General features: G+C 38.5%; 1 protein-coding gene across 8 annotated transcripts in view; it reads right to left on the bottom strand.

Moving 5' to 3' along the window:
• Positions 1–25,207, bottom strand: part of Birc6 (baculoviral IAP repeat containing 6) — a 212,273-nt gene that overhangs the window by 115,216 nt on the left and 71,850 nt on the right. For 6 of the 8 annotated variants that reach the window (XR_011372505.1, XM_070025332.1, XM_070025333.1 and 3 more), the window contains 13 exons: positions 22,573–22,706; positions 21,598–21,759; positions 21,378–21,509; positions 20,639–20,736; positions 17,663–17,810; positions 16,788–16,921; positions 11,421–11,567; positions 7,876–8,063; positions 6,836–7,159; positions 6,465–6,564; positions 2,442–2,656; positions 2,076–2,284; positions 1,405–1,751 (listed from right to left, as the gene is read on the bottom strand). Coding sequence is in view for 7 of the 8 variants with exons in the window: in XM_070025332.1 (XP_069881433.1) it covers positions 1,405–1,751; positions 2,076–2,284; positions 2,442–2,656; positions 6,465–6,564; positions 6,836–7,159; positions 7,876–8,063; positions 11,421–11,567; positions 16,788–16,921; positions 17,663–17,810; positions 20,639–20,736; positions 21,378–21,509; positions 21,598–21,759; positions 22,573–22,706 (2,338 nt within the window). In the remaining variant the exon portion in view is untranslated. The remainder of the gene's footprint in view (positions 1–1,404; positions 1,752–2,075; positions 2,285–2,441; positions 2,657–6,464; positions 6,565–6,835; positions 7,160–7,875; positions 8,064–11,420; positions 11,568–16,787; positions 16,922–17,662; positions 17,811–20,638; positions 20,737–21,377; positions 21,510–21,597; positions 21,760–22,572; positions 22,707–25,207) is intronic. The other 2 variants (XM_070025334.1, XM_070025336.1) reach the window with 2 other exon arrangements.

Below are 25,207 nucleotides of genomic sequence, written 5' to 3'. Positions count from 1 at the left end.
CCTTGCTAAATATTTAGAGAGAAAAAGAGCAATAAATTTTCTTTTTCCTATACTTACGGTTATCAGATTGCTGTGATTTAACAGGTATATGTGTGATCTTTTTTTTCTTTTTTGGGGTCGGTCATGGGGCTTGAACTCAGGGCCTGGGCACTGCCCCTGAGCTTTTTAACTCAAAGCTGGTACTCTACCACTTTAAGCCACAGAGCCACTTCCTGTCTTCTAGTGGTGAATTGGAGATAATAATCTCATAGATTTTCCTTCCCCAGACTGGCTTAAAACTGCAACCCTCAGATCTCAGCCTCCTGAGTAGCAAGGATTATAGGCATGAGCCACCAGTGCCCAGTTTTACAAGTGATTTGACAAAAAAATAAATAACTGCAGATAGTCAGGCATTGTGGCACATAGTACATACACAATGTGTGTGTGTGTGTGTGTAAATAATGCAAGTGGCCAGGAAAGAGAGAGAATAATGAGACATAGTACATACACAATTTTGTGTGTGTGTGTGTGTGTGTGTGTGTGTGCGCGCGCGCGCGCGCCAGGAAAGAGAGAGAATAATACAAATGGCCAGGCATAATAGCACATGCCTATAATTCTAGCTACTCTGGAAGCATAGCACAGGAGGACTTAAGTTCAATATTAAACCATGAAAAAAGTGACACTACAGGGCTGAGAATGTGGCTTAGTAGTAGAGTGCTTGCCTAGCATGCACAAAGCTCTGGGTTTGATTCCTCAGAAAAAGCCAGAAGTGGTGCTGTGGCTCAAGTGGTAGAGTGCTAGCCTTGAGCAAAAGAAGCTCAGGGACAGTGTCTGGGCCCTGAGTTCAAGCCCCAGACAAAAGTGTAAGATCCAATACTAAAATAATAATTATACCAGTTTCAGTACTGGAATGAATTAATGAATGGCTAGAAGCATGGATCAAGTGGTAGAGCATCTACCTAAATAGTAAGATACCCTGAGTTCAAATCACAGTACAAAAAGAAAAAGGTCCTGGCTAGAAAATAACAGTCCTACATAACATTAGCAATTTTTGATATATACATTACTGAACTTTTAATATACTTAAATACTGGGCCAGTAGCAACACAATGATGGTATGCATATCAAGAGCACAAACCCAAGAATTTTATCAGACGTTTACTTAAGAAAACTTAAAGAGGCCTAGGATATTTTTAGTAGTACGATGCTTGTCCAGCATATAAATGGCTTTAGTTTTAATTCTGATTTAATCCTCAGAAACTCAAGGAAAAAATTAAAGGGGGGAAAATTGACTCATTCTACACATTAGAAAAGACATCAAAATTAACAATACCCAGACATACTACCTCAGTTTCTAATATGTACACCCTCAAAATCATGTCATATTCATTCCCAGCCTTTAAAGTATATGAGCCAAATACAAACCATTAGAAGAATGAAGAAGGCTGAGTAAAGTGTCCAACAAGTATCTGATGATAGTACGTAACTGCTCTGTGGAAGATGTCTGAATTAAATCTTCAGGGTTTGACGTTTCACTCAGTGTCTTCCGACTTGCACCTACAGCTACTTTGAGCCTCTGCACTGCATTATGGGCCAAATTTAGTTGAAGCTGTAGCTGGATACAATCCTGATAAGCAGAAAAAACTCTACTGTCTTCCTCGACTGCCTTGTCTGGTTTTCGCAAAAAGTACTGTGCATTGTTAGCACTGTTGAGAGGAGGAAGATCTATACTTTGCAAAAGAGCTTCCAGACGATGACAAGCTAAGTTATATCTATAAGGAAAAATAAATTAACATAATAATTCCCATAATGTTCTCTTGATATATACATGTAAGCACACTAAGAATTACAACTCTAAAACATACAAGTTTTAAAAAGAATTATTCCATAAGTAAGAACCAGTAGAGCCATGTATTCAATTACATTATTTCATTCATTACATATCATGTAATGGGCTCATGTATCACTTCTTTCCTTTTGTATACACCTATGGAAAAATATTCCTGCAACATTTTCTTGGAAGAAATACAAACAAGAAATCATATAAAGTACAGATTTTGAGTAAGAGTTAAATATATTTACAATTTCATACTAACCTGCACTGTATATCCTCTTGTAGAGCAACCATCATTGCTAAATGCTGGTCAATTTCTGGCTGGTTTGCAGCTTCTCCCTCTCCCCGTAGAGGATCATGCATTAATTTCAGTTCACTTTCCCAAGGTAAGATATAGGTATGGCCATAGTAAAACCCTAAAGGAATTTTGGCTCTTGCATTTGTACTTCCATAACGTCCAATGACAGTTATCTGAAATTAAAAATATATAAAAAAAAACATAAAATATAGCCATCATAACTTAAAAAATCTGATCAATGTATTAAAAACATATACCTCTACTTTTTAATGTCTAAATATTTTTCATAAATAAAAAAACATACAAATCACTTCCTGAAATTTTTTTTACCTTCATAAATCTGCACACAGGAGGTGGTATTAAGTCATGAAGAATTAGAGAATGAGTGCTTATATCAGTTGCCACTACCAATCGCCTTCCATCTACCTCCTCTCCTAATGTCCAAATGTCAATTGATAAAGAAGCCAAATCTCCACAAGTTGGAATCAATACATCTGTCAACAGTATAGGTCTTCCAAAATCCAGAGTTACAAATCTCCTGGCTCCTATGAAGCAAAGAGAAGCAAATGACCAAAGAGATGTATCCATTAACAAAATGATATAAAATATACTCTGGCCAGGTGCTGTGGGCTCATATCTGTAATTCTAGCTACTTGAGAGGCTGAGATCTGAGGATCATGGGTTGAAGCCAGCCCAGGCAGAAAAGTCCCCTTGAGACCTATCTCCAATTAACCACCAGAAAACTGGAAGTGGAACTATGGATCAAAATGGTAGAGAGCTAGCCTTGAGCAAAAGAGCTCAGGGATGGCACTCAGACCCTGATTCAAGCCCCACAACCAACCAAATAACCAACACCCCTCACCTCCCCCACACACACACTTTGGAGCATGCTCCTTACTAAATGAAATCAACCTAATTATGAGAAAATAAGAGGAAAAGTACACAAAGAAAATTGGCCTTGTCAATTCTCATTCAAAAACTTACTAAAACTCCAATCTGTATTAGTTTTGAACCTGAAGATGTAAATCAAGAGTTACAAGAGCAAGAATATTACTACTGAAGCAATCAACTGTACAAATAAGCTTCATTTAAAACATTAGAGTCTAAAAAAATCAATAGGCAAGAGGCCAGTAACTGTCACTCCTGTAATCCCACCTATTCCAGAGCCAAGTTTAAAACTAGCCTAGATAAAAAGTAAACCAATCCCTAGTCCAAAGAACATACTGAGCACAGTGGTACACACTTGTAATCAGATAGCTGGCCGTACCCAAGCAAAAAGCACAATGAGAAGCATCTGGAAAAAAAACTAAAGCAAAACACTAGAGGCATAAGAGTGGTAGAGTGCCTGCCTAGGAAGATACTATGCTTTGAGTTCAAAATCCTAGCAATAATAGGAGAAAAGGGCACCTAAAGCAGCAAAAGACACATACTATGTCTTCAGCTTAGTATCAGAAGCCGCAAATAAAAAATAAATTGATATCTTTCCTGTCCCCTACTCAACACAAGGACTGGGGGAAGATCATTAATAATGGAAGTGTTCTTCACTGAGATGGCATGAGCGCAGCCAACAGCTTTCCTAGCTATATATTGTCTTTTCTTTTTCTAATGCTCAAAATTGAAACAAGCAGGCTAATAAACCATGTAAATGCTGAGCAAACAAGCTGCCACTTGAGCTATACTGCCACCACCTATATTTTACACTGAATGAGAAAAAAAATCTGCCAATACTGCTACTTAATGAGGTTGATTAAAACAGAAAGAAAGAAAGAAAGAAAGAAAGAAAGAAAGAAAGAAAGAAAGAAAGAAAGAAAGAAAGAAAGAAAGAAAGAAAGAAAGAAAGAAAAAGAAAGCGAGGAGGAGAGAGGGAGGGAGGGAGGGAGGGAGGGAGGGAGGGAGGGAGGGAGGGAGGGAGGGAGGGAGGGAGGGAGGGAGGGAGGGAAGGGAGGGAAGGGAGGGAGGGAGGGAGGGAAAGAGAAAGAAAGAGAAAGAAAGAGACAGAGACAGAGACAGAGACAGAGGAAAGGAAGGGAGGGAGGGAAGGGAGGGAGGGAGGGAGGGAGGGAGGGAGGGAGGGAGGGAGGGAGCGAGCGAGCGAGCGAGCGAGCAAGCAAGCAAGCAAGCAAGCAAGCAAGCAAGCAAACAGAGGGACTGGAAAAGTGGCTCAGTGGCAGAGTGCTAGCCTTGAGCTGAAGAGCTGAGGCACAGCACCCAGGCCCAGAGTTCAAGCCCCACAACCAACAAAAAAAAAAGAGAAGGAAGGGAGGAAAGGAAGGAGGGAGGGAGGGAGGGAGGGAGGGAGGGAGGGAGGGAGGGAAGGAGGGAGGGAGGGAGCAAGGGAAAAGAAACAGAAAAAGAAAAAAAAAGAGAAAGAGAAAGAAAAAGAAAAGGAGCAGAAAACTATTAAGCAACAAACAAAGCACATTTCTTCTCTTCAGAGATTGTTTGTCAGTTATTATCATGGAGAAAAGAAAAAAAATTGCAAGATAACCGACTGCTCTTATCTCCTAAAACTACAGAATTACATAATGTTATAATCACTCAAGTAATTCCAATTACTACCTAGTTGGGTAGAAAATAACATAAGGCTTTTATGAGTTTTCAAATTCTCTCTTCAAAAAAGAAAAGATCTTGTTGTAATAAAGTATCTTTAATTGTTTACATAATGAAAAATGCTACTATAAGCACCACATTGATGTTTTCCCCTATGGCTTTTAAATCCCCTAATGCTACTGAATTACAGGAGAAATACCTGACAGGATTAAAGGTAAAAACCATATTTTATTTGTAAGCAAGAAATAACTGAAAACAACTATGCTAAGCATACCACATATTATATAAGCATGAGTAAAATGTAGATAAAGTGTAAATTATCCAGAGATCATGAAGTGTTACTATTTTAAATTAGTTATTAGGGTAAGCAGTTCTATCAGCTGGCTAAAAAAAGTTTCATTGGCAGCCCATGTCAGAATATCTAAATACCAGAGTATCTAGGAATATCATTAATATTTATGATATTCCTACAGGCTTAAATCTAGAAGATCTCAGTTCAAAGCCAGTAAAGGCAGAAAAATTCAAGAGACTCCATTTCCAATATAGTTAGCAAAAAGCTCGGTTGGACAAGTGTTGGTAGCTCATAATTATAACGGTAACTACTCAGGATCTAAGAATCATGATGTAAAGCAAGTTCACACAGATAAAGAAGGAACTGGAGGCATGGCTCAAGTGATAAGCAAAGTGAAAGGCCAAGTGAGAGCACAAGACTCTGAGTCCAAGTACTAGTACCAGCACTATTTAAAGGGAACAAAAAAAGCTAGGTTGGATGGACAATTTGAGCAAGTAGGCTGGTTTAGAAGGGGTAAAGCTTTGAATTCAAATCTTTTTTTTTTTTAATTGTTGGTCATGGGGCTTGAACTCTGGGCCTGGGCGCTGTCCCTCAGCTCTTCAGCTCAAGGCAAGCACTCTACCAGTTGAGCCACAGCACCTCTTCCAGTTTTCTGATGGTTTATTGGAGGTAAAAGAGTTTCATGGACTTTCCTGCCTGGGCTGGCTTTGAACCCTGATCCTCAGATCTTAGCCTCCTGAGTAGCTAGGATTATAGGCATGAGCTACCAGCGCCCGGCTGAATTCAAATATTGATAATAGAAAAATCCCCCCGAAAAGAGTGCTAGATCTAGGAAAGTTTCCTTTAAGTATAGTTCCTAGTGTAATGATAGCTGAGTAAGTACAATGACGATATTTATACATTAACCTTAACTTCAACAGGCAAAATTCAGGTTCAGATTGAAGCCATCATTTAAACAAAATTAGTGAACCTACTCAACACCACTCATTCTTTTTCATTCATCTTTTTTTGCACACGTTTGTCCTGGTACTTAAACTTGGGACCTGGGTGCTATCCCTGAGCTTTATGCTAGCACTCTGCCACTTGAACCAGAACTTCACTTTCTGCTTTTTTGGTGTTTAATTGGAGAAAAAGAGTCTTAAGGAATGGGCTGGCTTCAAACCACAACCCTCAGATCTCAGACTCCTGAGGAGCTAAGACTACAGGCATGAGCCACTGGTGCCTGACTCACAGCATTCTTGTAGCTACTACTCAAGAGGCTGAGATCTGAGGACTGTGGTTCAAAGCTAGCCTAGACACAAAAGTCTATCAGGCTGTAATTTCCAGCTAACCAGCAAAAAGTGAAGCTGTGACTCCAAATGGCTCTACCAGCACTCTTAAGCAAATAACCCTAAGGAACTGTGTGTGTGCCCTGACCCTGAGTTTAAGCCCAGTACTAGGAAAGGGAGTGGGATGGGGCCTAGGGTCAGCAGACTAAAGAAGGAAAATATTTTAAGAAAGTCAAAGATTACCTGAATGCATTCTCTCTATAATAATGGACTGGTGAGGTGGAGGTTGAAGAAAATGTGAAGCATGAGAAATTGCAAGAGCCAGACCAGAACCAAGGGGATTCTAGAAAAAAAAAGAAATACGTAACTCTCAATTGCTATTACTCTTACAACTAGCCATAATATCAAATTAACAAACCTCATTTCCTGAAACGTAGTATTTTATTAAAGAAAATAATCTAGTTTATCTAACTTGATCAGTTTTATCTTGGTTTAGTTTATTTTTACTAGTAATACAATCTAATTTTAATTTTTGGTATAATAAAACATTGCCTTTTAAATTACAAATTCACTTAAAGACATCTAAGCCAATACCTAATTAAAACATAATTTACCATTCTGCACTTGTTGGAATTTTTGTTATGTGCTGCAAGATTGACTGCTGGGGGATCAATGACTGAGCCTGGGAAAAGCTGTGCAAGTTCAGCATTAATCACAACAGAAACTGCTTCATTGGGTGGAGTAAGTGGTGGAGTCATAAAAAGTGGTGTTGTTTTTGGAGTGGGTGGAATAACATCAGATGGATGAATGAAGAATCCAGGGGCAGCCACTGGGTTGGAAGGCACAGAGTTGTGGACAGGACCTACTGCTGATGCTGCTGATGCTGCTGCAGCTGCTGCAGCTGTTGTCTGATGTAACTTGGCTTCCAGCTTTGCTTTCTGTAAGAGAAGTAAAAGCAACACATATAGACTAATCTTGCCTAGCTAGGTTATTGGAACACGACATAGCCATGTATTATTAAAATAAACATGATTAACTAGAAGCTGGTTACATAAAGATGAATCAAAATGGTTCTCAATATAAATGGAACACTGCCTTGTTATGTATATTTCTTTCAACAATGAATTAAAATTTTCCTGTATATTTGCAAATTAGGACTTTCTCAAAGGAAAGGTAAAAATTAAGAATAAAAGTTAAACGTTAACAATAAAAACAAAGTTCTGCTCAAAACAAAATATTGATAAGAGGTAGTTTCTTATGTTAATTAACATGAGCAAATGGTAGAATTACTAATATTACTACTAAAATTATATGTCACATTAATGTAAATGGTCTTTAAGATACTGCTTTCGTAAACAGTAACAGAATTTTTCCATGGTTAGATTCAGAGTGTATAAATTGAAAATGGATTTTACTTCAAAATTACACAAAATGTATCATTCTCCTTTCAGTTATGTATCAAATAAAATGCTTTCATGTTATCTTAACTAATTTAAAGATATCACAAAGACTTTACCTCAATTTTTTTGTTGAAAATGATTAGCTCAGACCGGTCAACCTATTTTCTTTATGAAAATAATGGTCATTTTTACAGTACTTTCTCAGCTTTTGAAGTTTAGAGACAGCATGAACAAAGAGCCAAATAGTCTCCAACCTGTTGCTGAAGCTTCAAAAGCTGCTGCTGTTTCTCTTGCAGCACCTGTAGCTGTTGCTCGGCTGAAGCCATTGCATGAGAGAGAGACTGCAAAGCTACCTGGGCTGCTGAACTCAGGGCTGTGGAGGCTTCCCCAACTGTCCCAGATGATAGTCCACCTACTGCCGGAGTAACCCCGAAGGAACTCACTGGCATAAGACAAAGGGAAAACAAAAACAAAAACACCAGGATGAAGAAAGGGCTCATAGAGAGACAAAGTAATCTTTGACATCTAAACTAGTGTTAGCTTTCACTTTAAAAAAAAAAAAGAAGAAGACTGGGAAAGTATAACTTTTAATAGCAAAAGAGATTCAGGAATAAATTTGAAAGTATAGAAAAATTAAAGACAGGTTACATCAGAGTTTGCAATTGTTTTTTAAAAAAATTACAAAGAGATAAGCTAATATGATTTGAGCAGTAAAATAAATTAAATTTTTCATTAACTTTTCTTAGATCAACAACATACTCTTTTCCACTCCAAAAACAAAACAAACAAACAAACAAAAACCAAATAAGCCTGGTGACAGGGGCTTGTGCCTGTAACCCTAGCTGCTCAGGAAGCTGACATCTAAGGAATGCCATTCAAAGCCCATCCCAGCAGGGAAGTCCGTGAAACATTTATCTCTAATTAACCTCCAGAAAACCAGAAGTGGTGAGTGACTCAAAGTGGTAGAGTGCTATGTTTGAGATAAAAGCTCAGGGACAGCACCCAGACCATGAGTTCAAGCTCTAATTTTAAGAACATTATCTTTGAACTCTTAATTTTCTCTTTTTTTTTTTTTTTTTTTTTTGGTCGGTCATGGAGCTTGAACTAAGGGCTTGGGCACTGCTTTCCCTGAGCTTTTGTGCTCAAGGTTAGAGCTCTACCACTTAAGAGCCACAACTCCACTTCCAGTTTTTAGGTGTTTAGTTGGGGATAAAAAGTCTAACAGGGGCTGGGAAGGGGGCTCAGTGGTAGAGCGCTTGTCTTGCATGCCTGAGGCCCTGGGTTCGATTCCTCAGAACCACATAATAGAAAAAAGAAAAAAGCCGGAAGTGGCGCTGTGGCTCAAGTGGTAGTGCGCTTGCCTTAAGCTGAAGAGCTGAGGGACAGCACCCAGGCCCAGAGTTCAGGCCCTGACCACCCTCCCCCCGCCCCCCAAAAAAAGTCTCACAGACTTTTCTGTCCAGGCTGGCTGTGAACCCCAATCCTAAGATTACAGGTGTAAGCGACCAACAGCCGGCTAGTTTTTCTCATTCTAAAGCGTAGTCTAAACAGTAGTTTTTCTCATTCTAAAGCATAGTCTAGACAGAAGTAAGGGCTACATAGAATCTGTGAAGTAATCTTCCAAATGATATACTCCACAGAATATTCAAAATGGAGAAAGGCATGTCCCATACACAGTTAAATCTGACAGCTAACCAATAAACACTATCATCAATAAAGGCTTTAGAAAACATTATTAGAAAATTTCTGACATCTCTTTTCAATGTTAATCAAATATATATTACAAATGAGCTGTTTCATGTTATCATTTATGAACAGGACTTTGGGGGGGGGGAACTGAAATATAAGCTTAATTTTAGGTGGGTACTAGCGGCTCACATCTGTAATCCTAGCTACTAAGAAGGCTTAGATCTGAAGATTGAGGTTCAAAGATAGCCCAGAAAGGATTCCTTGAGACTCTTATCCAGAAATGGTCCTGTGGCTCAAAGAGGTAGGGCTAACTAGCCTTGAGCAAAAGACCTAAGGGATAGTGCCCAGGCCCAAGTTCAAGCCCCACAACCAACCAAAACACAAAACAGAAGTACAAAGCTGATCCTGGTCAAATTAGGATAGAAACCACAGTATGTAAGTGAAGCCAATCCAATGGGCCAGCACAGAACTTACGCCTACCCATTACATCTTTGCAGTAGCAATAAAGTACTAGGTTTTAATAGACAAAGTAAGTTACTATTGTACCTATTATGTACTTTTTTTTTTTTTTTGGTCCGGTCGTGGGGCCTGAACTCTGGGCCTGGGCACTGTCCCTCAGCTCTTCAGCTCAAGGCTAGCGATCTACCACTTGAGCCACAGCGCCACTTCCGGCTTTTTTCTTTTTGCTTATGTGGTGCTGAAGAATCGAACCCAGGGCGTCATGCATACAAGGCAAGCGCTCTACCACTGAGCCACCTTCCCAGCCCCCTATTATGTACTTTTATAATCTCATATTGTAGACAGCAAAAACAAAAGTAAGGGAAGTAAGGTTACTTGCTCAAAAACAATGGAAAGCAGGGAAACCCAGCCAAAAGATCAATTTAGCATTTTAATGTCTGACAAGGCAAGCAAAGTGAGTATTACACAGACCACCTCAGGGAAGATATGTTTGAAAGAAAGTTCCATACTTGCTTTGCAGGGGGCATAATGTGAAACATTTATTTCTCAAACCTAATCATCTAACTTTACTTTTTTAACCTTTTGATAGCATTAAGCTAGATATATTAATCATTATTACATCACTTAATAGCTCCAGAAAAAGAGGCTGGTATAAAAAGAAGTTGCTTAAAGTTTAATATTTTCACCATACATGTTCTGATTTAAATATAAGAAAGACTTCTCCTGGAAATTTACTTTCCTTCTTTTTTGTAGTGCTGTGGATCAAACTCAGGGCCTTGCCTATCATAGGTGTGAGTTCTACCCTGTGTTTTTACTTTTTGTACAACTATTAAAGAGACTTTTTAAACTATAAAGTTTATAGACCACGAAAAAGACAATTTGCCCCATAAAGGTTACAATGTGTTTGTGACTGTAACTAAGTATCACTATCCTACAATACTGTGAAATCTGTGAAATTTATGTAATTACTTAATTACAACAAAAAATTGCAAAAAAAGTTACCCAGCAAAGTAAGTTTGAGATTAACATTCAAGCACTTTAAAAACTATAATACAGATAGAAAACCATAAACTACCCTGTACCAGTCTCACACCTGTAATCCTAGCTACTCAGGAGGCTGAGATCTGAGAATTGCAGGTCAAAGCCAGCCCAGGCAGCAAAGTCTATGAGACTCTTATCTCCAATTAACCACCAGAAAACGGGAAGTGGTGCTGTGGCTCAAGTGGTAGAGCACTCCCCTAGAGCTGAAGAGCTCAGGGACAGCTCCCAGGCCCTAAGTTTAACCCCTTCGACTGGACCCAAAAAAAGAGGCAGATGGGGCAGAAAAGTCATAAGACTCTTAAATCCAATTAAGCACCAAAAACACTGGAAGTGGAGCTGTGGCTCAAGTAGTAGAGTGTTAGCCTTAAGCAAAAAAGTTCAAGGACAGTGCCCAGCCAGGCCCAGAGTTTAGGCCCCAGGATGTAGAAAGAAAGTAAAGAGGCAAAGAAAAAAGGAAGAAAATCCAGTGTATTTCCCTAAAATGTCTGTACCATAAATTTCCACTTAACATGACAGTAATGAAATACACATATATTGTAGAGTGATATTTAAAGTTACATATAACTTTTTCTATTACCACATAAAGTATATAATAAAAGAAGGTATATACCAGTAAACGTACTTGCATCATCCCTTTCTATTCTGGTTCCATCACTAGTTGACACACAGGTAAAGTGCAGGGGCTCAACTTCTAGAAGTCCAGTGAGAGAGGTAAAACTACCCTCAGCAGCTGTGCAACTACTGACCTTTCCATTTCCTAGTACAAAAGAAGAGAAGTCTTACACTATGTGAAGACAATCAATAAAAAGTAATTATATCAATAATTATACCCATTACCCCAACTGTAGCTAGAACACAACAGTACCATCTTTACACAGGACAAAGGAGATAGTAATAATAATTCACAATAAAGAAACATGAAGAACAGTTTTCTATAAACACTGAAACTAAGATTCGTAACAAATAACTAATGATTTTAAATAGAGAAGACAAAGAAACCAGCTGTGATAATAGCTATTCCATAATCTGTTAAATATGCATCATGAGAATATATTGTATAATGTGATTAAAAATAAAAACTAAAGAAGCATTTCAAAATATTAAGATTTATCCTAAGCTATACTTCCTTCTCTTCCTGAAAATAAGTTAGCATAAAGTATTTTTAGAATTAGGTTAAATTATTATGGATAATGAAACCATAAGTAGAAGAATAGACAGTACAACTCAAATTAATTCACAGTGCTAGTGTATATGGCTTGAAAAACTACTAGAAAGAATTCATTGAGATGCAACTAAAGCAGAATCTGGAGATGAAAGTATCATGGATACAACTACTTAATAAGAACAAAAAATGGAGATCTGAAAAAGTCATCAATATCCGAAGCACTAATAAATACAAGACAAAATTAATGTTAACAGCCTTGTTCTTCCATATGCCACTGACACTAGTACAGCCTGATCCTGTATGTTTACAGCATACTTGCTCAGAACAAAACTTGAGAGAAATAGAATAAAGCCATAGGGCCCGTGTCAGTGATTCCTATGTATTTAAAAAACTGGCTATATGACTTTTCTTTTGTAAATGTGACAATACTGAGATTTGAAAACAGGGTCTCATGCACTACCGCAGCTAGTAATTTTTTTTTTTTGGTCTGGTAGTGGGGCCTGAACTCTGGGCCTGGGCACTGTCCCTCAGCCCTTCAGCTCAAGGCTAGCGCTCTACCACTTGAGCCACAGGGCCACTTCCAGCTTTTTTCTTTTTGCTTATGTGGTGCTGAGGAATCGAACCCAGGGCCTCATGCATGCAACGCAAGCGCTCTACCACTGAGCCACCTTCCCAACCCCCACAGCTAGTATTTTATTTGAGCCACTCTTCCAGTTTCAGCTTTTTGCTAGTTAGTTAACTGGAGACAGTCATAGATCACTCTGCCACCGAAGCTAGCTTTAAGCCTAGATCCTCAGATCTCAGTCTTGTGAGTAACTAGGAGTATAGGCATCAGCCACCCATACCCAGCTCTGATTAAACTTTTTGACTTAAGAGAAATTTTAAGAACTAAGAAGACAGGACAATATGTTTTCATGATAAAGTAACATTCACCAGAATAAAATTTTTCTCTTGGGGTCAGGGAGAGAAGACTAGGCAGAAACAATGTAAGTGAAACTGTGCACAGTAAGAACAAACAAGACAGATTTGAGAAATAAAGAATACAGATGGAGGAATAGTTCTCAATCCTAGGATCCTTTACATAGCTTTAAAATAGTTGAAAAGCTGGGTGCAAGTGACTCAAACCTGTAATCCTAGCTCCTCAGGAGGCTGAGATCTGAGGATCACAGTTCAAAGCCAGCCCAGGCAGGAAAGTCCCTGAGAATCTTATCTCCTCCAATTAACCACCAGAAACCCGAAGTGGTACTGTGGCTCAAGTGATAGAGGGCTTGGCTTGAGCTGAAGAGCTGAGAGACAGCGCCTAAGCCCAGAGTTCAAAAAAAAAAAAAAAAAAAAAAAAGTTGAAAAAAAAAAAACTCTAAAGAGGAGCACTAGGCATAGCTCAAGTGACAGAGCAAAAGCCTAGAAAGTTCAAGGCCCTGTGTACAAACCTTAGTACTACTACCAAAAGAAAATTTTTTTCTAGCTAGGCACTGATGGCTCACATCTATAGTACTAGATACACAGGAGGCTAGGATATGAGGATCATGGTTCAAAGCTAGCCCAGGCAAGAAGAAAGTCCATGAGATTCTTTTTTTCTTTTTTTTGGTGGTTCTGGTACTTGAACTCAGGGTCTAGGTGCTGTACCTGATGTGCTCAAGATTAGCACTCTACTACTTGAGCCATGGCACCACTTCAGGCTTTTTCTGAGTAGTCTTTTGGAGATAAGAGTCCCACAGACTTTCCTGACTGGGCTGGCTTCCAACAGTGATCTATAGATCTCAGCATCCTGAGTAGCAAGGATTATAGGCTTGAACCACCTGCACCCAGCTTTCTATGAGACTCTCATCTCCAATTAACCACAGAAAAACCTAGAAATGGTGCTCTAGCTCAAGTGATAGAGTGCTCACCTTAAACAACCTCGGAGCTCAGGGAGAGTGCTCAAGCCCAAAGTTCAAGCCCCAGGACCATTAAAAAAAAAAAAAGGAAAGAAAGAAAACCTTTTATAAAACCTACACTTTAATTTATACTACTTGTATATTGCTTGGATAATCAAATTGTGGGGGGTGGGGGAGGGGTGTGGAGTTGGTCTTAGGGTTTGAACTCAAGGGACTAGGCTCTGTCCCTGAGCTCTTTTGCTCAAGATGAGCCCTCTACAACTTTGAGCCATAACTCAACTTCCAGTTTTCTGATGGCTAACTGGAGATAAGAGTTTCATGAACTTTCCTGCCCAAGCTGGTTTTAAACAGGCATAAGCCACCAGCACCCAGCCAAAATAATAGAAACTTTAAGATAAAATAATTAAAAATAAGCCAGGCACTGGAGGCTCATACCTGTAATCCTAGCTACTCAATAAGCTAAGATCTGAGGATCATGTTTCAAAGCCAAGCCAGAGAGGAAACTCTGTGAGACTCTTATCCTCAAGTATCCACCTAAAAATCAAAAAGCTCAAGAACCAGAAAAAGTGCTCAAGCCCTGAGTTCAAGACCCATGACTGACAATAAATTAATAAATAAACAAATAAATAATAATGCAGGCAACCAGTGATTCATGCCTATAATCCTACCTACTCAGAAGGCTGAGATCTGAAGATCACAGTTCAAAGCCAGACCAAGGAAGAAAAGTCTGTGAGATTATTATCTCCAATAAAGCCCAAAAATAGCCAGAGCTGGAGCTGTCGTTTAAGTTGTAGAGTACCAGACATGAGAGAAAAAGCTAAGGAAGTAAGAGTGTGTGGATGGAGTTCAAGCACCAGTACTGGCACCATACATAAAAAATAAATAAATAAATAAATGTATTTCCCTAAAGCCATCATGATTTATTATCATATTGAAAAGTGCTGTATGTATCTTTCTAATTTATTTGTCATCAAAGATTCAGACTTTAACGTTGGGAAGGTGGCTCAGTGGTAGAGTGCTTGCCTCACATGCATGAGGTCTTGGGTTCGATTTCTCAGCACCACATAAGCAGAAAAAGCCAGAAGTGGTGCTGTGGCTCAAGTGGTAGAGTGCTAGCCTTGACCTGAAGAGCTCAGGGACAGTGCCCAGGCCCAGAGTTCAGGCCCCATGAGCAACTTAAAAATATAAAAAAAAATTCAGACTTTACTAAAAGTTAATAAGAACTTTCTTAAATGACACTGACATTTTATTTCTGGTACACAGTAAAGAACATCATGTTTTTGCAAAGTCAGCACAAATGTCAACCATGCTGGCTTGTCTTTTGAAACATCTTACTAACTGTTCATCTGGCCTGAACTCAAAATTGGTCATCCTCATCTCTGCCTTCAGAAAAATTGGGATTATAGATGTGTACCATCACAGACACCCATTTTGTTTTATCAACAACACTTAAATAACTGCAATTATAGCCGGGCGCTGGGGGCTCACGCCTGTAATCCTAGCTACTCAGGAGGCTGAGATCTGAGGATCGCGGTTCAAAGCCAGCCCAGGCAGGAGAGACCGTGAAACTGCTATCTCCAATAAACCACCAGAAAACCGGAAGTGGCGCTGTAGCTCAAGTGGTAGAGCGCTCGCCTTGAGCTGAAGAGCTGAGGGACAGCGCTCAGGCCCAGAGTTCAAGCCCACGACCGACAAAAAAAAAAAAAAAAAAAAAACCTGCAATTACATAAAATTAAAAAATAAAATATCAGGGCCTGGGAATGTGGCTTAGCCGTAGAATGCTTGCCTTACATGCATGAAGCCCTGGGTTCAATTCCTCAGCACTACATAAACAGAAAAAACTGGAAGTGGCACTATGGCTCAAGTGGTAGAGTGCTAGCCTTGAACAAAAGAAGCTCAGGGACAGTGCCCCGGACTAGCAAAAGCCCCAGGACTAGCAAAAAAATAAGGTTAAATAAAATATCCGTTATCTTATTTAGTGAAAATAAACACCAAACACTAGATTCTGAAAGTTATTCAAAGGTACCATACATATAATTCTGAAAGCAGATTCTTGAAATATATGCAGAATACATATAACACATACAAAATATACCTTAAAAAAGTGAGAGCAAATACAGGAAATTATTTTTTTCTTTAATTAGCCTTACTTATTACTGTAAGTATAAATCAAGAAACTGAGGCATGACTCAAGTAAAATGTTAATGTGGCAACACACATAAAATTTTAAAGAGAAACAGGATAGAAGAGTATTGACATGCAATGAAAAACAAAATCAATGAAACAAATTCACATTCCTTTCAAATATAACATTAACACACGGTTGAATATTCTTTTTTTTTTTTTTTTTTTTTTTGGTCGGCCATGGGGCCTGAACTCTGAGGGCGCTGTCCCTCAGCTTTCCAGCTCAAGGCTAGCACTCTACCACTTTAGCCACAGCACCACTTCTGGCTTTTTCTCCTTATGTGGTGCTGAACAATCAAATCCAAGGCCTCATGCATGCAAGGCAAGCACTCTACCACTGAGCCACCTTCCCTGCCTGATGGTTGAATATTCTTATCCAAAATGTTGAGTCTAGAAGTAATTCAAATCTTGGAATGATTTTCTTTTTGTGCTCTTTGTATATTTACATAGACTCTACTGATTGAAAATCTTTTATCTAGAAGTCTAAAATGCAGAAAAATCTGAAACTTTTCCAGTACATGATGAATTTTAGAGCATTTCATATTTTAGATTATAAGACTCAGATATTCAACCTCTACTGGCTTTATTGATGCCAGAGGAAAACTAATGTTTAATGATTCACATATGTTAAGGTTAGGTCCTAAAGAATTCCTGACTTCTAAATCAAAGTTAGTTACTGCAAGTAAGTCAAAAAGTAACTGAAACTCAATCTGTAATATTTAGAAATCTCTTTAGTAAAAGAAGTTACTACCTGAAAGGACATCTGATAAATCAATTTCATCTGACTGGACACCAATGTTGCTATTGTATATATTTTTGCAAGAAGAGCCACTCATCTCCAAATCAAAAAGGACTGGATCAAACGGTGAACTATATAATCCATATCTAAAAAATAAAAGTGTTTCCTGTCAGACAAGTAATTAAGAAATTCCCTGTATAATAGTTTTAAAAGCAAATTAGTTAACAGGACAGAAGGAAATAGTAACTAAATTTAACCAATGCATCAAACTCAGCAAACCCTAGCTCTGTTCTCTGAAATCTAGACTCCAAAGACTCAGTAACTATATTTCCAAAAACTGGCAGCTGAAGTAGCAAGGGTCTCACCTGGAGCCCAAACATGAAGGTGTATCAGACACTCTTCTCTTTCCCTCAATTACTTCAATGACAAGAGAAAGCACAAACTTTGAAAGAAAGACTCATCAAAAATCAATATTTTGGAACTACAATAATTAGAAAACTCTCTGCTAAAGATCAGCTAAGAACTCAAATTCAAACTTTTGTTATTTCTATGTTAAAGTTCTGAAAGTCACCATCAATGAAAGAAAACTGGTTGTAAAGTTGTAAAAATGAAACAATCAGACATTAAATGCATCTTCTATTAGAAAGACATTTATTTCATTAAATTACCTCATAAATAACCTATGTAAAATTTATCAAACAAAGGGAATAAAAGAGAAAATAGGAGGGTGGGGGACCCATAGGCTATTATCATTTGGAAAAGGTAAAGCATAAACCTATTTTTGTAAGAAAAAATATATTTCAAGTGTAAATTATTAAGTTACAGTTCTGTACAAAAGCTACCATACTCAGATACCATACTCAGAAAGATCCCTAGTTTAATAATACCTTGTTTGAAGTAAAGCCTCCATTGGTGTTAGCCTGTCTTGTAACTGTCTGGACACAGCAGTAAGCAAAGATGCACAAGATGTGCTGCACCCAGCCAAATCTTCATCTTTAACATAATTCAGAAGGACAAAATACCAGTAGACAGAACCTGAAAATAACAATACATCATCATTTTTCTCTAACAAAGAAAACTTCACATTACATATACATTGGTACAACATCTTTTGCTACAAAAGATACTTCCTTATTCTGGGAAAGGAATTTCTAAGGGCAACTTACAAAGAAAAGACTCCACTTACAAAAAAAAAGTCTCCTGGGGCTGGGAAGGTGGCTCAGTGGTAGAGCGCTTGCCTTGCATGCATGAGGCCCTGGGTTCGATTCCTTAGCACCACATAAGCAAAATGAAAAAAGCCGGAAGTGGCGCTGTGGCTCAAGTGGTAGAGCGCTAGCCTTGAGCTGAAGAGCTGAGGGACAGCGCCCAGGCCCAGAGCTCAGGCCCCATGACTGGACCAAAAAAAAAAAAAAAAAAAAAAGTCTCTTTCAAGCAACTAAACAACATCCTGAGTCATGAATTCCAAACTTTTCTTTTTGGTCCAAGACTGGGACTTGAACTCAATAACTAATGCTTTTGCTAACCAGCACTCTACGAACTGAGCAACAGCTCCAACACCTCAAACCTACTTTTCCAAGATATTCTTATCAACATACATACTAAGGATTACAATAATCCTTAGGAGGTGATTCTAAGGGGCACGTTAGACCAGAAAAGCAGAAACTGTAAATTCTCTGAACCATCTTTCTTGAAATACTATTTCTCTGTACTAAAACCATAAACCCTAGATGACAGAGAGTGTCACACAGCATACTCTGGAAGTGAATCCAGTACATTTATTTTCTAATGTCACACACAGATTGACAAAGCTTAAAAGATGACTATGATGTACTATATATAAGATTCTTCCCTAAATCTTGAATAACTAACTACCAAGTACACACTAGAATTTAAGCAACCTACAAGTAAAACTGTCTTCAATAATGAAACTTAAGGGACTTTTTTTTTTTAGCTATTAAGCAGTTGTACAAAGAGGTTACACTTCACTCTTATTCACTATTATAGTAAACAGATAAGTACAAAATATTCTATTGGCTGGGAGCTGGTGGCTCACACCTGTAATCCTAGCTACTCAGGAGGCTGATATCTGAGGTTTGAGGTTCAAAGCCAGCCTGGGCAGGAAAGTCTATGAGTCTCTTATCTCCAATTAACCACCAGAAAATCAGAAATGGACCTGTAGCTCAAAGTGGTAGAGTGCTAGCCTTGAGCAAAAAGGCTCAACAATAGCACTCAGCCCTAAGTTCAAGCCCAATAATCAACCAAAGAAAAATAATGGTTTTTTGTTTGGTTTTTTTTTTTTTTTACTGGAAGTAACACCAGTTTAAGGCAATTTACATTTAAGATAAATATAAACTATAAGCAGTTCTTTAATTACAATGGTAAAAGAACTATTTGCATTTTAACAGGGAGCATCTGATCTTTAGTAGATAACCAAAATTCAATGATTCGAAGTCCAGAAAAATGTATCTGGAGATGGCTTTATATCTACTCTCTCTCTAATCTTTGCTAAAATAATATTAAGGAGTGAGTATATGCCAAGGGGGAAGGGGGAAACGCAGGTTATCAACTCTGAAAAAAATAAACTACAGTTAAAAAAAAAACAGTTTCTGCATAGTTAAAGACATAGCTACCAAACTAGAAAGACAGCCAACTAATTGGGAAAAAAATATTTAACAGCAAAATATCAGACAAAGGTTAAATATCCATTATATACAGGAAACTCAAGAAACTAATCCCTCCCAAATTTAACAAACCAATCATTAATTGGGCAAGGGAATAAAAAGAGAGACTTCTCAGAAGAAGAGATAAAAATGGCAAAGAAATACCTGAGGAAATGTTCATCATCCCTGGCCATAAGGGAAATGCAAATAAAACCAACCCTGAGATACCACCTTACCCCAGTCAGAATGGCCCATATCCTATACTCAGCCAACGACAAATGCTGGTAGGGGAGAGGAGAAAGAGGAACCCTATTGCACTGCTGGTGGGAATGTACACTAATACAACCACTTTGGAAAGCAGTCTGAAAGTATCTCAGAAAGCTAATACAGAACTTCCCTATGACCCAGCCATACTACTCCTAGGCATCTACCCTGAGCAACAGGAACCAGGATATAAGGACACATGCACCTCCATGTTCATTGCTGTGGTACCTATATACAATAGAATATTAGGCAGCCATTAGAAAGGACAAAATAATGGCATTCGCAGGGAAATGGATGGGAACTAGAACAAATCATTTTGAGCAAGGTGAGGCAAGAGCAAAGAGACACATAGTATCCCTGACATGTGGATGTTAAATTCAAAATGCAAGGAGATATGAAAAGTAAACAGGACTCAAGAAACAAAGGACCTCCACCCATTTTTTCGTGTCATTACTAAATGACCCCATGTTCATGACCACATATATGGTGTATATATATATGTGCACATCTGAGGGAAGCTAGGAAGAGGACATAGAATCAGGGGGAAACAGGGGGAATCATACAACAAAGGGGCCCATCAGCTGCACTGGACATTGATGAAAAAGAACTAAGCAACTCAAGGGCAGCAATGGGAGGGAGGGAATGAGAGGGAAACAGGAACCAGCTTACACTAAGCAAAAGGAAAGAAATAGCTGTATTGTCAAAGCTCACAGAATTCACAAATTTTATAGACCATGATAATGACAATTTGCCTGATGAAGGTTAGAATGTGTTTGTGGCTTTAACTAAGTATCACTATCACTAATGTGAAATTTGTGAAATTTATGCAGTCACTTAATCATAATAAAAAAATATTTTACAAAAAGGTAGAGAGCAAATAGGAAAAAACTCAAGTAAATCCCTGAGTATAACTATTTGTGATTAAATAATTTTACATACCACCAGTTGCTGCTGCTGGTAAAAATGACATATTATCAAGAAGAGCCTTCAACAGAACAGATCCAAATCCCGGTTGACATGGGTCACATTTGCCATTACTGAAAATGTTGAAGAAGAAAAAAGAAAAACTTTATAAAGACATTACTCATGGGTTAAATTCAACCCTAAACCTGATGTAGTTATTAAGTCAAAATGTATTCATATGTTCCAAGAGAAATATGCCTTATGGTCCTACAAACATAACAGCCAGATACTAGGGGCTGAATACACAAAGGGTCTTTGTATTAGCTTTTTAGGCATTAAACCTCCTACTTAACTTAGAAAGGGCTAAAAGCAGGTGCAGTTAATACTGACCATTAGCTGTTAAACACAACTTGGACACTATGAATTTCAGAGATTACAGAAAATTAGGTGCACAATTTTAGAAAAAGTCCCATAATATTATTATGTAATAGAGAGTATGATTCCAATTAAAGACAATCAAGGAGTAGAAATGAGAGAAAAGTTCCCTTTATCAAATTCACCAGACTACTATTAAAAGGCAAAGAAGACTAGCAAACTTTTTTTATTAATAGATTTATTTAATATATTATTTTACCCTAAGAATCCAACTTTTTTTCTTAGGATCTCAATAACATTAATCAACTACTGAAATGCTAAGTTACATACACAAACTATACAAGCAATGTATTAGGCACCAAATTGCAGGTACACATTTTACAAATTAAAAAACACCAACCTAATGCATAAGGCTAGAAATCGAGCACATTTATGGGCTATACTTCGTCCTGCCTCAAAGAAACAAACACGTACAATGTCTGAAAGACACTTTCGTGTTTTTGAAAGTAGGCTCTCATTTCCTTCTTTTGAACTGCAAAACAAAAACAGACACATTTTTCACTCTGAATCATAACATACAAAGGACAATTATCAGTGATAAGCAAAATTACAATCTTAACCTTCCAGGTCCATTTGAATGTACTCCAGCTAACCAACACAGAGTATCCAACACAAGACTTTGGGCATGTTCTGTGGTTTGGCCATCATCTGCTTTTTTGCATAGAGTGTTGAGGAGCTTTTCATGAAATTCTGAAAACTGTAACATAGCACAACGTTGAACTCTATAAAAGAAAAAAAAATCAACGTGAACAAATTACCAATGAAAATGCCACCAATTAGACTAAATCTTTGAAAGTCTGTGTAAGGTCCGCTCCTGGATGGCAAGCAGACTCCACCCTCCTCGCAGCAAAGTCTCCACCCAGTACCTGTGTTACCTAGGCAACTGGGACACCTGGAAGAGGTCACATCTGCATCGGCTGAGGTCACATCTGAATTTGATGTGGCCACACCTTTCTCCACCCATACTCTAGATAAGGGCTAGCCCAGGCCCAGACTCTCTCTCCCTCTCTGTTCCATTCTAGCTCTCTCTGCTACCTATCTCCCTCTCTGTACCTCTCTCTCTCTCTCTCTCTCTCTCTGTTCTTTTCTGCTCTCTCAATGCTCTTTTCTAGCTCTTTGCGCTCTCTGTTCTATTCTATCTCTCTCGCTGTTCTTTCCTGCTCTCTCTCTGCTCTTTTCTACCTCTTTTCTCTCTCTTTCCCAGCTCTCTTTCTTTTGCCAGCCGCATGGAGTGCCAACCTTGCCTGGTCCCAGCAGGTCTACTGAATAAACCTACCCCTTACCTGAATACCATGTGCGTGGTGCAGTTCTTACTCGGCTACCTCTTTTTAAAAACTTAACAGTCTGGTTGATCATATGAAGTTTCTATTTTATCCCCAGTTGTACTAGGTTTGAACCCAGTTCAGAGGTTGAGTTTCCTAAGCAGACATTTTATCTCCTGAGCAAAGCTCCCAATCCTTTTTGCTTTAGTTATTTTTGTAAAAAATTCTCACACTTTTGCCCAAACGAAAACTAGGTAAATGAAATAAGATTACCTTTCCTTAGAAATTGAAGTTTTCTTAAATCTTCGAATGGTAACTGAGACCTCCTGAAGTAAGTCACAGCCCCGAAGATTTTCAGATTTACGTGTTCCACCTGTATTTTCATTCTTTACATTGGATGATTTTTCCTAAACATACAAAAGCAAAGAATTGAAACAAACAAAACTAAAAAAAAATTGTAAGGATATAAAACAGAAAATAACTGAATCATCACAATGAGAACATTAATTTCAGATTCAAATAATAGCTTTTACCCTCACCTTCAATAAACAACTATTTTTTCACAAAATGATAACAAGGAAAGTAAATACAAAGTTACTATTTTAAAGGTTCAATGATTAAAGACTTTAAAACCAAAGTCTTGAAAAATATGATAACAGCACCTGCTCTGCCTACCTCAGAGATATTTTGAGGATTAAATCAGATAAAAGTACACAGAAGTCCTTGAAAAATTGGAAGACCTATATAAATATAAGATGATTGGTGTTACTAATATTATTGCTATTGTTGCTTGTGAATAATGATTATAGAGAAATAAAACCTCCAGAATTTAGAAAACTCCAAGACCAGACCATTTTCAAATGTCTGCATGATAGAGCTAGTTGTTGAAAATCAACCATGAAGACTACAACAAAATCTAAAATGAGTTCCCAGTTTTGTTTTGTTTTTTTCTGGCAGTCCTAGAGCAGCTTTTTTTGCTCAAGGCTAGCACTCTACCACTTTGAGTCACAACTCCACTTCCAGTTTTCTGGGAGTTAATTAGAGATAAAAGTCTCATGGACTTTTCTACCTAGGCTGGCTTTAAACTGAGATCCTCAGATTTCAGTTTCCTGAGCAGCTAGGATTACGGGCATGAGCCTGCACCCAGTGAGTTACCAATTCTTTCTGAATCCTCCAAATAGTTACCAAAGGAAGAATGTAATAGATAAAAATAAATACCACTAATTGAGGAAAAAAGTATTATGGCCTAAAATATAAAGGCAAGTACCTAGCAGGAACAGTAGACCAGGACTGTAATTGTAATCATTGCTACTTGGCAAATAGAGATTAGGATATCATGGTTTTGCAAGATAACAAATGAACTAATGGCTGGGTATAGTGGCGCATATCTGTCATTCCAGCAACACAAGGATACACAAATATAACAAGAATACAGTAAAGGCTGACAATGGGAACAAAGGAGGAGCTACCTTGGAAGTAATACAAAAAGGTGACTCTAGCTTGAAATTCTAGCTAATCTGAAGGCTAAGATCTAAAGATTCTAATTGAAGCTAAAACTGAACAAGAAAGCCAGTGAAACACTGATCTCCTATTAACCAGCAACAAGTCAGAGGTGAGAAGCTGGGCGCTGGTGATTCATGCCTGTAATCCTAGCTACTCAGGAGACTGGGATCTGAAGATCACAGTTTGAAGTCAGCCCAGGTAGAAAAGTGCATGAGGCCAGGCAGGGAAATCCATGAGACTCATAACTCCTGTTAATCATCAGAAAACTGAAAGCAGAACATCACTAGACTTGAGCAAACAAAATACTCAGGGTAGTGCCCAGTCCCTAAATTGAAGCCGAAAGAAAGAAAGAAAAAAGAAGGAAGGAAGGAAGGAAGGAAGGAAAGAAGGAAGGAAGGAAGGAAGGAAGGAAGGAAGGAAGGAAGGAAGGAAGGAAGGAAGGAAGGAAGGAAGGAAGGGGGCACCAGTGGCTCACACCTGTAATCCTAGCCTCTCAGGAGGCTGAGACCTGAGGATCAAGGTTCAAAGCCAGCCTGGGAAAGCCCGTGAAACTCTAACCTCCAATAGCCCACCAGAAAACCAGAAGTGGTGCTGTGGCTCAAGTGGTAGAGTGTTTGCCTTGTGTTGAAGAGCTAAGGGACAGCACTCCGGCCCAGAGTTCAAGCACTATGACAAAAAGATAAGTAAAAAAAATAATAATAAAAGTGGAGTTGTGGCCTTGAGGAAAAAAAAAAAAGGACAGTGCCCAGGTCTTGAGTTCAGGCCTCAGTGCCAGCCACCCCCACCCCCCCATCCAAAAAGGGGTTTCATGGCAAAATGACTGAACAGGTAGAGCAACTGGGTTCAAATCCCAGTATCACCAAAAAAAATTTCCTGTTTTAAAAAAGTTTTAGATATCCAACAGTAGCTCACCTCTATAATCCTAATCTCTTCCACTCAGGAGGAGGAGAAAGGGCTACCCTTGAACAAAAAGGCCCAGGGAGGGGCTGGTGGTAGAGTGCTTCCCTTGAATGCATGAGGCCCTGGGTTCGATTCCTCAGCACCATATAAGCAGAAAAAGCTGGAAGTGGCACTGTGGCTCAAGTGGTAGAGTGCTAGCCTTGAGCTGAAGAGCTGAGGGACAGCGCCCAGGCTCAGAGTTCAGGCCCCAACACCGACAAAAAAATAAGGCCCCAGGACAACACCCAGACCTAGAGTTCAATAGCCACAGGAAGAAAGGAAAGGAGGGAAGGAGAGAGGGAGAGAGGGAAGGATTTGAACTACTCATAATTGCTCCTTATTGAGTATATTTTTATTAATGCTAGATAATCTGCCTAAAGCTAACACAAAACATTTTCTTCTTAATTATATTTTAAGGCCCTACAAAGAAAAGGTACAAAATAAACATCAAACAAAACATTAATGA

The sequence above is a fragment of the Dipodomys merriami genome, unplaced genomic scaffold (genome assembly GCF_024711535.1).
Source record: "Dipodomys merriami isolate MVZ:Mamm:240054 unplaced genomic scaffold, mDipMer1.0.p SCAF_17, whole genome shotgun sequence".
Taxonomy (NCBI): Eukaryota; Metazoa; Chordata; class Mammalia; order Rodentia; family Heteromyidae; genus Dipodomys; species Dipodomys merriami.
Note: the sequence above shows the minus strand (reverse complement) of the source record. Positions and strands in the feature narration are given on the sequence as shown.